Source organism: Caloenas nicobarica, chromosome 2 (genome assembly GCF_036013445.1).
Source record: "Caloenas nicobarica isolate bCalNic1 chromosome 2, bCalNic1.hap1, whole genome shotgun sequence".
In the NCBI taxonomy this organism is placed as follows: domain Eukaryota; kingdom Metazoa; phylum Chordata; class Aves; order Columbiformes; family Columbidae; genus Caloenas; species Caloenas nicobarica.
The window spans coordinates 91,798,299-91,812,142 of NC_088246.1; the positions used below are offsets into that span (position 1 = coordinate 91,798,299).

Here is a 13,844-nt window from a genome sequence, read left to right on the forward strand (position 1 = left end):
GCTTATCCACTCTGAATGTGGAGGAGACAACGTGCTTCAGCTTCCCTCTGCTAAGCGAGAGCAAGAAAATGGCACTCTTGAGCCTAACTCCAGCTTTGTGCGCCCGCTCTGCCTCCTTGCCTCACTGTCCGCTCCAAGTCTTTAATTCCTGAGTTTCTCCACTGTCCTTTTAGGCAGACAGAGAATCGACTTGTTAGCTGGTTCATCATCAGCGTCCATCCAACTGGCAGGGGCCAGGCAAGGGCTGCTGGAGGTGTAGGTGTATATCTGGTTTCTGCGACTGCTCCTCAGAGGAAAAGGAAAGGGATGAACATCACCTGCTTGGTGGGAAGAGAGCCACAAGACACCACAAGCCAGGACTAGCTCCTAACAGCTTCAAAATTGATTGAGTTTTGGGGCGCAGTTCATTTTTTTTTCCCCTAGAATAACTCTGAGGCTTTGGAGAAATTATAAAAGGAGAGCTGTGGAATTACTTTCCTGTATTTGGACACTATATTGTACTGACATTTATGTGCATGGTGTTGCAGTAATATAGTCCGTTCAGCCTTTTCATTGGTGACCTTTTCTGTAACATTAACCACAATATTGTGCACACACGATATTGCGAAGAAAAAGATGAGGCAGGGATGCCAGTTGAATATTGGCAGTATGAGTACTATATAGAATTTGCAGTTACAGTAATGATGAGTGCAAACGGAGAACCAGAAAATAAGCAATTTTCTACAGAAAAGTTGCATAATAGTAAAAAAAATTCTAGCTTGCTCAATAACATACTTTGTTGCTGTCATTTATTTTCGTAGGGTCCATTGCTTGAGTAAATGGTTATTCTGTAGATTTGCCAAAGCAATGACTTTACCCTATATTAAATAGTTTAACAATTTAGGGCTCACTTGTATCTTTATATTTAATCAGTTTTGATGTAAGAAGGACTCATCACACATGGCATTAAGGTGCTGCTAATTGTGAATGGAGGTATTTACATTCTGAATCCTAGTGAACTGTATTATGTGTGTTACACTGTTTTTACTTCATTCCTCAGTTGGTTTTTATAACCAAGTATAGCCTGTAACATTTACTTTCCCAGAATGAAATAAATCCTGCACAGAGGATTGGCATCACTTTTGTTGCTCTTGTGCCTTTTACATAGTTTTTAAATTTCAAGTGGTTTTGTAGGTTTCATACAAATTCTTCAAGGAAAGTAGATTCCACTTTTAATATTTTAACTCTTTATATCACACAGCTTTGTAAATCTTGGGTCTGTTGCAGGCCAGCATGCAAAACACTCACGTATCTTTACCTAATGTGCGAGTGAACCCATTGTGGGACGAAAAATCATTACGTGCAAGAACATCGTATTTAACGGAAATAGAATTATATAGATCAGAGTTGAAATCTTTCAGAGTTCCCCTGAGGACAGCATAGTTAATAATGCTGATTTATCTCAGTTGAAAGCTAGGACACCTGCCAGTGTGCGATGGGACCCAGGAAGAGTGTCTTGCACCCCAAAGTCCTCCTTCCTGCATTGTCCAACCCAGTGGTACTTTGCATGGAGGAGGCTGAGAACACAAACGTACCACAGTAACGTAAGTTAGTTAATAAAGTTAGTTAAGTACGTAACTTTACATGAGAGATGCTGTATTTTGCTATCCATTCTGCATCCAAAGACTTGGATGGGCCGGAGGCCATCCCAAACTAGGGAAGGTGCCACATGCTAGAGATCTTTGGCAACAGTCAGTCCTATAACAAAATATTCTTAAATATTCAGAGGTTTAATGGGTATGATTTGGTGAAGGAAATTTCTACAAGTCTTGCAGGTCTCTTCTTTCATCTTCATTGAGAAAGGGCCTTTGTTGTTGTCAATTTGACAACTGATTGTCTGGCTGCAGTGTCAGTACACAACCATGCAACCTGATCCAAAGAGAAAACTATTACAATTGATTCGTGAACTATTTGGTTTCTGTTTTAAAATGTGCAGTGTACACCTACCCTTGTTTTTTGGAGGAAGCACTTATAAAACCCAAATACATTGCCTTAGAAAAAGGAGCGGTACTGTTTGCCTTCAGTCTCGCTGTAGACCCCTGGCAATGGAAGACCGAACCTCATCTGTGACTGACTTACTTGTGTGGCGAACAGGTTGGCAGTTGATAAACATTTTCCACACCCATATTCTTTGAAGCATTTCAGCTGTCTCAGATCAATATATCTGGCCCCTACTGCACATCCTACCGGAGTAGACAGTGGTACCAAGGCTCTGTGGAGGGGCCAGGCTCTGCCCGGGCAGCTGCTGTGTGCGCTGGGTGAATGGGAGGGCCAGGTTCCCCCAAGGACATGAGAGGGTATAGGTAGCAGTTGGTCAGTAGGGTTTAGTGCCGCTTTGCAAGCGCGTGTGGATTTTCAAGGCAGAAATAGGCTCACTTTTTAACAGAACTGTAGGTAATCCAGCACTCGCAGCCTTCTGTGGCAAAGAGATGCAAGGATGTCACCTTTTGAAAGGACCAAATTTGTCTTGTGAACATTGTGGGTCATTCTCCTGCCTTGTCCTTGGAAATGAAGTTATTTGGGCGTTCTTTGAAAAGGGGTGTTTGTAGACTTGCTGACTTACGTAAGATGGAATATTTTATTTTATACATGAAAAGTGTCTTCATACAGAAGAGGCTGGAGCTATTCCATTCTACTGGAAAAGGCCTGTTTTTGCATGAAATGAAAAATAAACTAATCTGATACTTTGATTAGTACACAAAATACAATGTTTCCAATGGAGAAAAACTAATAACAGTTACAATCAGCTCTCTAGTAGCTTAGAGTTTCACTATTGCATTACCAATAGCTGGCTTTTGCTCTAGCTTAAGTCTGTATTAATCTACGTTGTCAGTTTGTCCCCAGGTCTCTGTCACGGTTGCATGTTTTGCAGAAAGGATTTATTGTGCCCTCCCCTGGGAGGGCAGGATGGTCCATACTGAAAACATCCAGCCACAATCCATGGGCAGGATCCTTCCTCTCTTTGCTGCTTTTCTGCCTCGTGCACGATGTTCATCTTTGTTTAATGTGCCCAGTGTTACGCACTTGATGTTAGGTTTTCTGTGCTGGAGACTAAAACCAATCTGTGCTGGATTACAGCGTGCTATGGGTATTGCATAATAAACTCTTTTTTTTTTAATTACTTTTTTCAGGCCCGAACTGCTTTGCAGAAACCCTTGTCATTCCAGCAGGCCGGGAGGTGAAGACTGATGAATGCACTATATGTCACTGTACTTATGAAGAAGGCACTTGGAGGATTGAACGGCAAGCTATGTGCACTAGACATGAATGCAAACAAATATAGGAAATATACAAATCTAAGTACTTTTTCGTGTTTTTTATAAAATATCTCACAGCAGTGAGCATCCTAGATGACCCAGGGAAGTCTGAATGAGAAGATGCTGGTGAGGAGCAAAGAATAAAATATTGATATTTTGTTTTTCAAAGTAACATGCTACTGCAAGGCAAAGAAGTGCATATATTTAAAACGTTTGGACATAAGAATACCTGTCTTAATAAATGTGTTATTTTCACAGTGAGTACACTAAAATACACTCTATAAAATATTCTATGTATTTCTATAATGCCATTATAGAGCTTAAAATAAATGTTTTATATAGACAATACAGATTAAAGTACTGTTATCGTTGCCTGTCCTGTTGTGCACCATGGCTAAAACATTACATTTCTATTCTAGTTTCATCATATGAGGGTTATCTTGGGAGTTTTTTGGTTTGGTTTGTGGGGGTTTTTTTGTTTGGTTTTATTTGTGTGGGGGGGATTTTTTTGTGTTTTTTGTTGTTGTTTTTGTTTTGATTTGTTGTGGTTTTTGTTCTTCAGTTTAGTGGGCCAGGAAAGAGCCAGTGTATGACAAAACTTTGATGTTCTCACTTTCGAAAAAATGGTGTAGGATATATTTTCAGAGAACATGCACTCATTTATGAATATTGCTGTAGTGTAGAAGTGGGTTGGCCTCTCTTAGTTCCAGTGATGCACATCTGTTGGTCCACAGCTGGGATAACTTGGAGCAGTGGTTAATATGAAACTGGTCTCTCATAGCAGTTGTTATAAAAGTTCAATGGGACAAAATCAATTCCTAATATTCAGTTCAGACATAACACATTGCAGCAAGACAGATTCCTCTGTGATATGAAGAATATCACATCACCCAACTGGTGGAAATTATGGTAAGTAACTACGAGGCATTATTAATGGTAATGCATAATGGATATGGAGGAGCACAGCCTGGAAGGACTAGAGCAGCCAAACAGGCCTCCACTTGATATGGCTCCTTGTTGCCAATCCATGGGCAGGAGAGCTGGTTGATCACTGTGCCATTCTCCGGCCCTTGCTCCTGCCACTTTACTGGTGCTGGTTCAACTTTTTGGTTCTTTCTGGTAGTCTGTGTGGGGTCTGTGACACAGTGTGTTGAGGAGAAAGGTCAATCCATCAAAGGATTTCTAGCACAGAAGCTGACTCTGACTACAGGTGAGGTGAATCACATCTACCTGTTTCAGCCATCAACAGCCTTTGCTTAGATTCACGTTGGTTTTAGTTTAGTTTATCACCAACTCCTACAATACATCTGCTCTGAATACCTGTTCAGGCAAGGCTTAAGAAAACAAACACAGACTTACCTTTAAGCTTTTGCTAGAAGACTTAATGAATCAATATCTAAAACCAGAAGACTATTGCTTAAATTCCCACCTACTCTTTGCTACTTACTCCTGTGGTGTAACCTGGTTACCAGGTTTGCAAGCATACAAAGTATGGCTTTTTGGTACTTCTGAAGACCATGGGATTTTGCCAGTGACTTCAGTGGATCCCTGTTATCAACTCACGCCTGTATTTTGAGCATGTGTCTGTCTGTCGCTGGGCATTATTTTCCCCAGTGGTGGCAGGGGAGAGGAAGAGCAGTGACAGAATCAGAAATCAAGGAACTGTCTCTTGCATGAACAGTCCTGTGACAAAGCCATGCATGGTATTGGTCTAGTCACAAGAAGAATGAGAGAGGGGAAGACAGATGGTTGGATTTGCATAGTTTCAAATCACACAAAAATTAAGTAAATAATAACTTTGCCTGAAATGGAATTGCACGTATGTAAATGTTGTACTGGAAACGCTCTTCTCCAGTAGCTGGAATTCGTAGCAGGGGTGCAGGAAATGTTATACCTGGGTTGTCACTGAGTCTGCTGGTGGCAGTGGAAGGTGACACAGAGTACAGCTTATCTTTTTTTCTTGGAAGAGAGGAAGAAGTGTTTCATGTCTCATTTGTACCTAGAGCATAAGTATACTTCCAGATACAAATACAAATACTTCATTTTGCCATTTTATAAAAAGAGTACCTTATTCATTGTATACTACTCATTAACACAGTGAGACACTGCGTTTGGAAGTAAAGGAGGTATAATTTAGCTAAAAATTGTATTATTTTAAGTACACCTACACATTTCATAAGATTCAGTAGTCATCTGATAGACGGCTAGTTTTTAAATCAGTAGGACCCATGCCTCATGGCTGCATAGGCTTCTGCTTACTGAAATCAAGTATCTGCACAGCTCTGGGGAAATGCCATGAGTGCCTGCGGTCTTCCATGTGCATCTCCTCGAGATGAATGGAAGTGCCCACATCGGAAGCAGCCGTGCGATGTAACAGCAGAGCAGGTGGACTTGCAGCTTGGTGCGGGACTGCCCTTCCCAAAGGGCTGCGGAGAGTCTCTTTAAGAGGCACACCTGCTTTCAGTGAAATTATGAGAGACTCAGAATTTGTCTCTTTCACTGTATGGTCATAATGTTTAAGTTTACAGAAGTTCTCACCTGGGACTACTCACCCTTTGCTTCTTCACTGGAGGTTCTTGTGAAGCCTTATACTGTTTCCCAGGGCTTAAATTTCTGTTCTTTTGGGAAGTTCTGTCTTTATTGAAGTAGTGAGTGCAAAGTTAAGGGAGTGATAATTTACCTTGTTTCTAGTGTAGTTTTTATAAATATTTTCTATTGCACATTTTTTCCAAAATATTTTTCCATCTCAGTCCTGGTACCAGCATATTAATGTCATCTTTACTGTAGTGATAGGTTGGTCATTTCCCATTTCATATGGAATTTCCTGGGCAAATTCATCTTGACACCCAGCTCTGTGGGTGGTTTCTTAAAGAGCTTCTATTTTGAGATACAAGTATGTTTCTTTTTTGAGAAATAAACTTCAAGTTTTTTGAGACCCTTTTGTTTGGGTTTGGTTTGTTGTTGTCGTTGGAGGTTTTTTGTTGGTTTTGTTTTTTTAATGTAGTGAGGTAGAAGTCATAATGAGCTTTTCACCTTTATGCTGAGATCACTGGCTACATCCAGCTTTGGCCTGTAGTATGAGAGCTCTTTGGTTATCCCTGAGATGAGCAAATAGGGTGAGTGACTCTTCTTGGGCAGATCTCACCAGCTTCACTGAATGGTGGAACCACAGTTGGTACATAGTGTGTTGTCCGTTAACCTTAGTAGGCAGCTAAGCACCATACAGCTGTTCACCTACTCTCCCACTGCCCACCCCCAGTGGGACAGGGAAAAAGAATGGAAGAGCAAAAGCAAGAAAACTCCTTGGTCAAGATGAAAATAATTTAATAAGCAGAGTAGGAGAAAAAAATAATAATAAAAAAAAGTCAAACAAAAATATAAAACCAAGCGCTGCAATGGCAATCACTCACCACTTCCTATGGGCTGCGGGCAGACAGCCCGTTCCCATTCAAAAGATAGGTAACCTTGCCTAAACCTTGCTCCTCTCCAGGATATTATTTTGCATGGAATATCTCTCTCGTTAGTTCCTCTCTCGTTAGTTTGGGTCACAAGCCTGGTTGTGCCCCCTCTGAAGCTTTTGCACACCCCCATTCACTGGGGGCAAGTGAGGAACAGAGAAGACCTTGATGCTGTGCACATGCTGTTCGGCAACAGCCAAAATACTCGTGTGTTATCAGCATTGTTTTGGTCACAAACACAGCACCAAGCCCCCTAGTACAGAGAGTGGCTCCATCCCATGCCGTCAGCAACCCCAGCACAGAGGCGAACACACCCAAAAGCCCAAGAACCAAACTGCAATGGGTGACTGCACCAAGCAGCGTGTGGGCGTTCCGCAGTGGAGCTGGGGAGCTGGGATGTGCAGCCTGCTACATAATGTCACTTCACAAAACAGAAACCTTCCTTTGTTTGAGTGGAAAATGAAAATGTAGAAATTAAAAGATTTATAGTTAAAAATTAGCCATTATGGAATGCAGTCAGAAACCTTAAAACGAATTTAATCGCTAAGCAAAAAAAAAAAAAAAAAAACCACAACACCAACAGAACTGGTCTAGTGGCCACATGTACTTATCTAAATGTTATGATTTGGTCGTGTAATACACCTGCTCCTATTTTAACCTTCATCATTTCCAGTGAAACAAACTCGAGAATATTGACTTCCCTACTGAAGCTTGTTTTTGCTTCAGTGCAAACAGTATTATGTGTCCTGCACATGAGTTGTTCTTCAGCTTTGCAGGTGGGTTGTGTCTATAAAAGCTGTATTTTTTTATTTGTATTTTTTTATTTTTTTATTTGAAGGTCTGTTGCTCATGAGTATTCTTCTCAAATGTTCATACGTCACTGCATTGGCATGAATATGAGATTTCTGCTTCTACTTCGCTTGCTTCTGCTTATTTCCCAGTTGAAATCAACACAAATTAATTCTTGGTTTGGCCTCATCCATTGTTGTCAGAGTGCACGATACATTAACTTGGCTTCAAACCTGTGTTAGTAGGTGCCTGAAGAGATTATATTCTAGATGCTTTCAGGTAACTATAAAATTGCACAGTTTGTGTGCAATAGGATTCTTTATACTACTTGTTTAAACCACAAAAATGAGTGTGCTGGTATTCACTTAAATACTTATGAGAGACTGAAAAGGGAAAAGGGGAAAAAGAGGAAAAATATGAGACAACGGAGCTGAGCATTACGATAGGAATGTTCAAAAAAAAGCAAAATAAAGCTACAATGTCATACAGGAATTTCATAGAGAGATTTTAAAAGAATATTATAAGAAAAGTGAATGAGAAATGTATTTGGGCACCAACTGGAATATAGGAAATTCTAGTTGGAGATGAAAAAAAAAATCATACAGTAAAAGTGATTGAATATTGGAGGATGTTGTTCAAAGATGTCATGGCGTCTCCATCCTTGAGGATGGTCAAAACCCAACTGGACACAGCCCTGAGTAGTCTGCTGTGGCCAAACCTGCATTCAGCAAGGTATTGGACTAGATGACCTCCAGAGATGTAAAATGGAAAGCCAGGTTTAAATGACATTGAATTAGAGTTTTTATACAAATAAGAAAGAAAAAGAAATTATCAAAGGTTCCCTCGCTTGGGAAAACAATCTCTTCTGTTATTATATGGTGTAATATAAACTATACTGACAGGATTGTAAAGCATTTTATGTTACTTTTTGATGGTAATTTTAATGTCTGAACTATGATAGCTCCATAATACATAGGAGGCTTTGGAAGGCACATATTATTTAAGAATCTAATGCAATCCAACTAAATGCTCCAGTTCTTCTTGTCAGGCAATGAATTTTCTTCAAAGCCTGTGTTACCTTGGGTTTTCTGTCTGCAAAAATACACCTTATGCCCTGTATTCCTGCTGCATTAAAAACAAAGCACAAATTGGGAAATGCCATTGAACTGAATATCACAGACTATTTTTCTGGGTATCTAAAAAGTCAAATTTTCATCACTTTTTGATAAAAGAAACTACTACTTCAGAAAGTTTGTAACTTGTTTAGTTTTGAGAAGACAGCCACTCCTTCCCAGAATCCTCTTTCCTCTCAAAAAATACTTATGTTCAACCACAATGAAAATGTAAATTTACATTTGCCACACAGTGTGGCAAATGTAAATTTTCAGTCTTTTGAAATGTCACATTAAACAACTCCCATAGGAAAGAAAAAAATAAACACAATCTAGTATGTTTTTCTAATTGTTCATATATAATATGTGCCTCATTCATTTTATACGCTTTTAAAACAAATACAGGAAAAGTCCCAACTTGTATGTCAATTATCAGTTATAAAGAAGACAGAAGTCTTTATTGTTTACCTGTTGAGCCTACGTGGAAACACCGATATGAATATTAATTAATCGGTAAATAGGAAAACACTGATATAATTAGCATCACAAACACTGATGTTTAAAAACAATCCACTCTCAATTTACCATAAATATTTGTTACATTGTTCATTTGGGGCTATTAGCTAATAGTGATGCTACTTCTATAGCACTTAACAGCTTCCTGTTTTTAAAAAGATCATTGCTTTTAAGAAATATACAGCATGAATAAAGCTATTGTTGAAAAGAGCAGGCAGACTATAGTAATGGAATAACAAATCAGTTTTGTTGAAGATGTGTAATCTATTCATCATAAATGTTGGGTTTGCCACTTACATCTGTCAGTAATCTTGTCAATTTAGTAGAACTCTAGAAGTTGGCCTGCTTCGTGTTTCTTTAGCAAAAAGGGAAAAATATCACATAAAACAGTAAGCACTCCAGTTCCAGCAGGATACAGAGCACTGCTGCAGATTTTGAACAAACTGCAGGACCATCTGCAAAAGCAGAGTGTGCTGAGTGTGTCCTGTGTGCACAGATTTTACCTTACGGCGAAGAGGTGGATTTATGAAAAATGGTGAAAACAGGAATGTAACCATCAGTTCACACCCAATGTGGCAAAATATCAAACACACAGCAGATGTAACGTGAGGAAATGAAAGTAAGTTTAACGTGTAATTATTTCGGGGAACAGATAAGCAAGGAAAACTTTTTTCCATGGTTTTATATGCAAAGAAATTTCTTTCTTCTGGCTCCAACCATACAAGATACAATGTAAAATATTTTAGCGACGAGAGATGTATATCCAGCATGTATGCATTGACAAATGGGAATTCTTTTCTTGGTTAAACCAGCATAAACCAAGAGTAATTTTGAAACCCAGGTTAATACTGTTAACTGAGATCAGGATTTCTTCCACGGATTGCACCTACCATAAGGCATCTGTACTTGACTGCAAGCACTGAACGAGAGAAAACATTCACAAATACTTGTGTGAAGTGCTTTTGTTCATAGTAGGCAGAATAGGAGACAAACTTTTATAACCACTTACTTTTCTTTTTCCAGTAAGCCTTAAAGGATGTGCAAACTTTGTGAATTAAAGTGAATCTCGGCTACCAGGAGGACCAAACCCCATCATTTCTATACTCTGCTAAAATCCACAAATGTATGCATGGATGAGAAAGCCAATCTTCTAGTGTGTATAATACCCCAGTGAAAACTACATCAGCTTTATTATTCTCCCCCAAAGTATAGATGCAATTCAATAAATGTCTTTAATTGGTGAAATGGTCTGCCAACCAGAGCTTTCTATTTCTGCTGTGCAACAGGAAGGTAAATACATTAAAATGTAAAAACGCTGCCTAATCTATGTTACTATGGCCTTCAAAAGCTGCATTCCTTTCAGAGGGTAATTCTCAAATCAATTTGCTATCCATCCTGGAGGAAGTTCCACATGCTGATACTATTTTGTTATGGTGGTTATTTAACAAAAACAAAGTCTGTGTTTTCAGAAAGACCATACTGCATACTATGCTCTCTCTTTAGCCAGTAATAATTCAAACTAATTTAACTAATTTAGCGCTGTTGTGAGTGGGAAATTGTGGACATAACAAATGGACCTGCAGTGCTTCAGCCTCATGTAACAACCCTGTATTCTGTTCATTTCTAATTACCACACTAAAATAAGGAATAGGTAGCCTTCAGTCATTCTATGGATTACAGTTAAATAGAGTTTAATTTCTTAACTGCTAAACATTTTTTAACATGCTCTTTCCTAGCTATTTATTTTCAAATGGCATTTGATAAAAAGAGCTATTTTATACATTCTGCTAGTTATGCTGTTTATACTTGTGTTTGAGCAATAAACAGTGTCACTCTGTAGAATCTTAATAATGCTTGTTTTCCATTTTTTTGAATGTCTTACTTGCCTATGTTTTATGAAAAAAATAATTTAGTTCATCCAAACTGGAAAAGCAAATCATACAGTCTTACTAGTTACTTTCAAAGGAACTGTTTTTTCATTTTTTGTGTCCTGCTTATCAAAATATAATATATTTGGAGCTTCGGGCTCTGTCACATAAACAGTTTATTAGTGGAATCTTATAGTATAGTATCTTAAGATAATGCATCATATTGACAAAATGCTTCTTAGATGTAGCATGGTATTTCTTTTTATTCACTTTTTCAGAGTACAGCTCCTGAAGATATACATATTCAAACCTGTGGTCCAAATTTGTGCTTGAAAAAACAAATACCTGCGAAACCCATTTTCCAGATAAAACAAAGAGCTAAAAATGGCGTTCGCGTCTAGTTCATTTTTATACATGAACTAGATAGGAAGAACAGCTAAGGGGAAAAAGAGTATAAACTCTGTAATATTTATTAAAAACTTTGCAATTTGTATGGGGTATGATCTGTAAATACAAAACAAATTGGATTTTAAACAGGATTCTGTTACTGAATACCAACTTAAATAAGGCTGTTTATGAATGACAATGACAAGGAATGCATTGAGCCAACCCCTTAGTAATTCTCAACAGTCTTACAAAAGTCAAGATGAGTGTCATAAAAACTACTACAGTATATTATGTTACTGTTTGTTTTCTTCAGGTAAGAACAAAAGTGTTATGCTCAAGCTGGTATCTTAAAGGTGGAAGAGATGACTGTCCCAAGTGGAATTTTACATTCTTTGGGAAGAAGTTACCAACTGGTCAGTAGTGATATTACAATTCATCTTGAAAGAAAGTTATTAGGATGTTTTTGCATTTGAAGCTACATTGCAACATTCATGACCTCTCAGTACTGGATGTATATAGTGCTGTTCACTATATTCCTCTTAACCACTGACTGAGTCGGCAGGTAAATGAAAACTACACTATAGACTCCTTACACCAGTCTGTGTTGAGAGGAGCTGAAGTCTATCAGCAAAGGACTAAGTATGCAAAATACTTCTGCTTTTGTATTGATGTGATTTAAATAGTTGTCTCGATTGGTTATTAACCTAGCAGATATTCTAAAGACATTAGCAATTAAGTAGACCTAAGTGGTATGACCTAAGACATTTTACCAATATGCTGATGAATCATTATTTCATAAAAACAAGCGTATTCTGTTGATGTAACCAAACTGTACACATTTTAATATTGTGATGCTGAAATACATAAGAGCTATTGCAAGAGTGCAAATCCCTTAGCCATTAGCACGTTGTTGCTCCATATATCAAACTGCTGTTACACGGAAGACAGTGCATTCCATCACTGGGATTGTATGATCCTGGGCTGCATACAACTACGGACAAGAAAAAAACCAAGGAAAAAATGTGGAATTTAAGTGATAAAAATATTTACATGTGATTAGATTTTATTAAAATGCATCTTTATCTATTTGAAAAAAGATCTGATTTTTTTCCAGTATTCTGCTAGTTGCTTACAAAAAATATGTACATATTTTCTAAATCATCTATTTATTACACCGTATTTTTCTCTTAATCACTTTTCACTCCATCTACTTACAGGGGTTATGTCCATCAGTTACATTCTAATATGGCCTATATGCAATGATGTTTTAAATAAACTGCTATAGCTGCTTGTATAAGTAATGCAAGACAAAATAAAGCAGAAATCTAAGCTCTTATTATTATTAAGAAGTAGTGCAAAAATAATAATCAAACCAGAAATTAGTGTATGATGCAGAACAAGTGTTCTGAATGAAACTTTTTTTCCTGTTGGACCATGTTATGCCATTTATCATCTGCAGAATGATTTCATCACAAAAGACTAATTCAGCATTGTGCTCTTAGCAGAAAAATAAGCAGAATTTGAGCTATTTGATTATGCCTATCCTGAATCATACTTCAATTTTGCAATGGTAGCTTTTCTTTAGGGTTGATCTTTAATTAACAGCATTAGTATTCAGTATGCAAAGGTAATTAAGACCTTTCTCCCTTTCGCAGAGTTGGCGCTTACCTGGTTATTGGGGTTTGCCTGGTTTAATGACTTCTTGGTCACTACTGCACAAACCTCAAGCAGGATTTTCAGTGTTTGGTTTGGTTTATCTTCATTTGTTGAGACTGGCAGGATTCGCTTGATCCCCAGTGCCTGCTATTAGCTTGACCTGGCATGTTTTGCCACTGCTATTGACTGAAGAGGGTTTTAGAGGTCTTGTGAAATGTAAGAGAGAAGGAGTCCTCTGCAGATGATGTCAAAACCTTGCCTTTTTTGTACATTAGTACATGTGGCGGGTGCACTCGACCACCTCCCAGCCAAACCAGCAGCAGTTTGGTCCAGGCTCCAGAGGAGGTAAAGGCCTGAGCCACAGCCAGGCCAAGAACTCCTTCCAGGAGACCCACAGGGAAGCAGAACGGCACATTGAACGCCGGTGGCTTGTGGGCGCAGGAAGTCTCATGCAGACTTTTCCTACTGTATGCAATTTGACTACGAGTCAACCACTTCATTCTATAAATACGACAGCCTGGATGAGCACATTTTGAGCTCTCCCTGCTAAATAAGTGGGCTGTATGGCAATGATTTTACTACTCACAGGTCAGTGGATGAGCCCAATTCAAGTTCAGTGTTGATCATTTAGCTTAAGAAGACGCACACCAAATGTAACAGATTATTTAGCAATAAAAGGTTATATGATTTTTAGTGTACTCTTTAATTCATGTTACTTGGTAGACTAGATTTGCTAAAATTTTAAGCTGTAAGGTCATGCTC

The 13,844-nt window shown here is 38.4% G+C and overlaps 2 protein-coding genes across 2 annotated transcripts in view; one reads left to right on the plus strand and one right to left on the minus strand.

The window, feature by feature from the left end:
• VWC2 (von Willebrand factor C domain containing 2) overlaps window positions 1-3,322 on the plus strand; it is a 56,563-nt gene extending 53,241 nt beyond the window's left edge. The window contains exon 3 of the mRNA XM_065629665.1: window positions 3,171-3,322. Coding sequence (XP_065485737.1) covers window positions 3,171-3,322 — 152 coding nt within the window. The remainder of the gene's footprint in view (window positions 1-3,170) is intronic.
• Window positions 3,323-12,325: 9,003 nt separating this feature from the next.
• ZPBP (zona pellucida binding protein) overlaps window positions 12,326-13,844 on the minus strand; it is a 29,433-nt gene continuing 27,914 nt past the window's right edge. Inside the window, exon 8 of the mRNA XM_065627933.1 lies at window positions 12,326-12,417. Within this exon, the coding sequence (XP_065484005.1) occupies window positions 12,326-12,417 (92 nt within the window). The remainder of the gene's footprint in view (window positions 12,418-13,844) is intronic.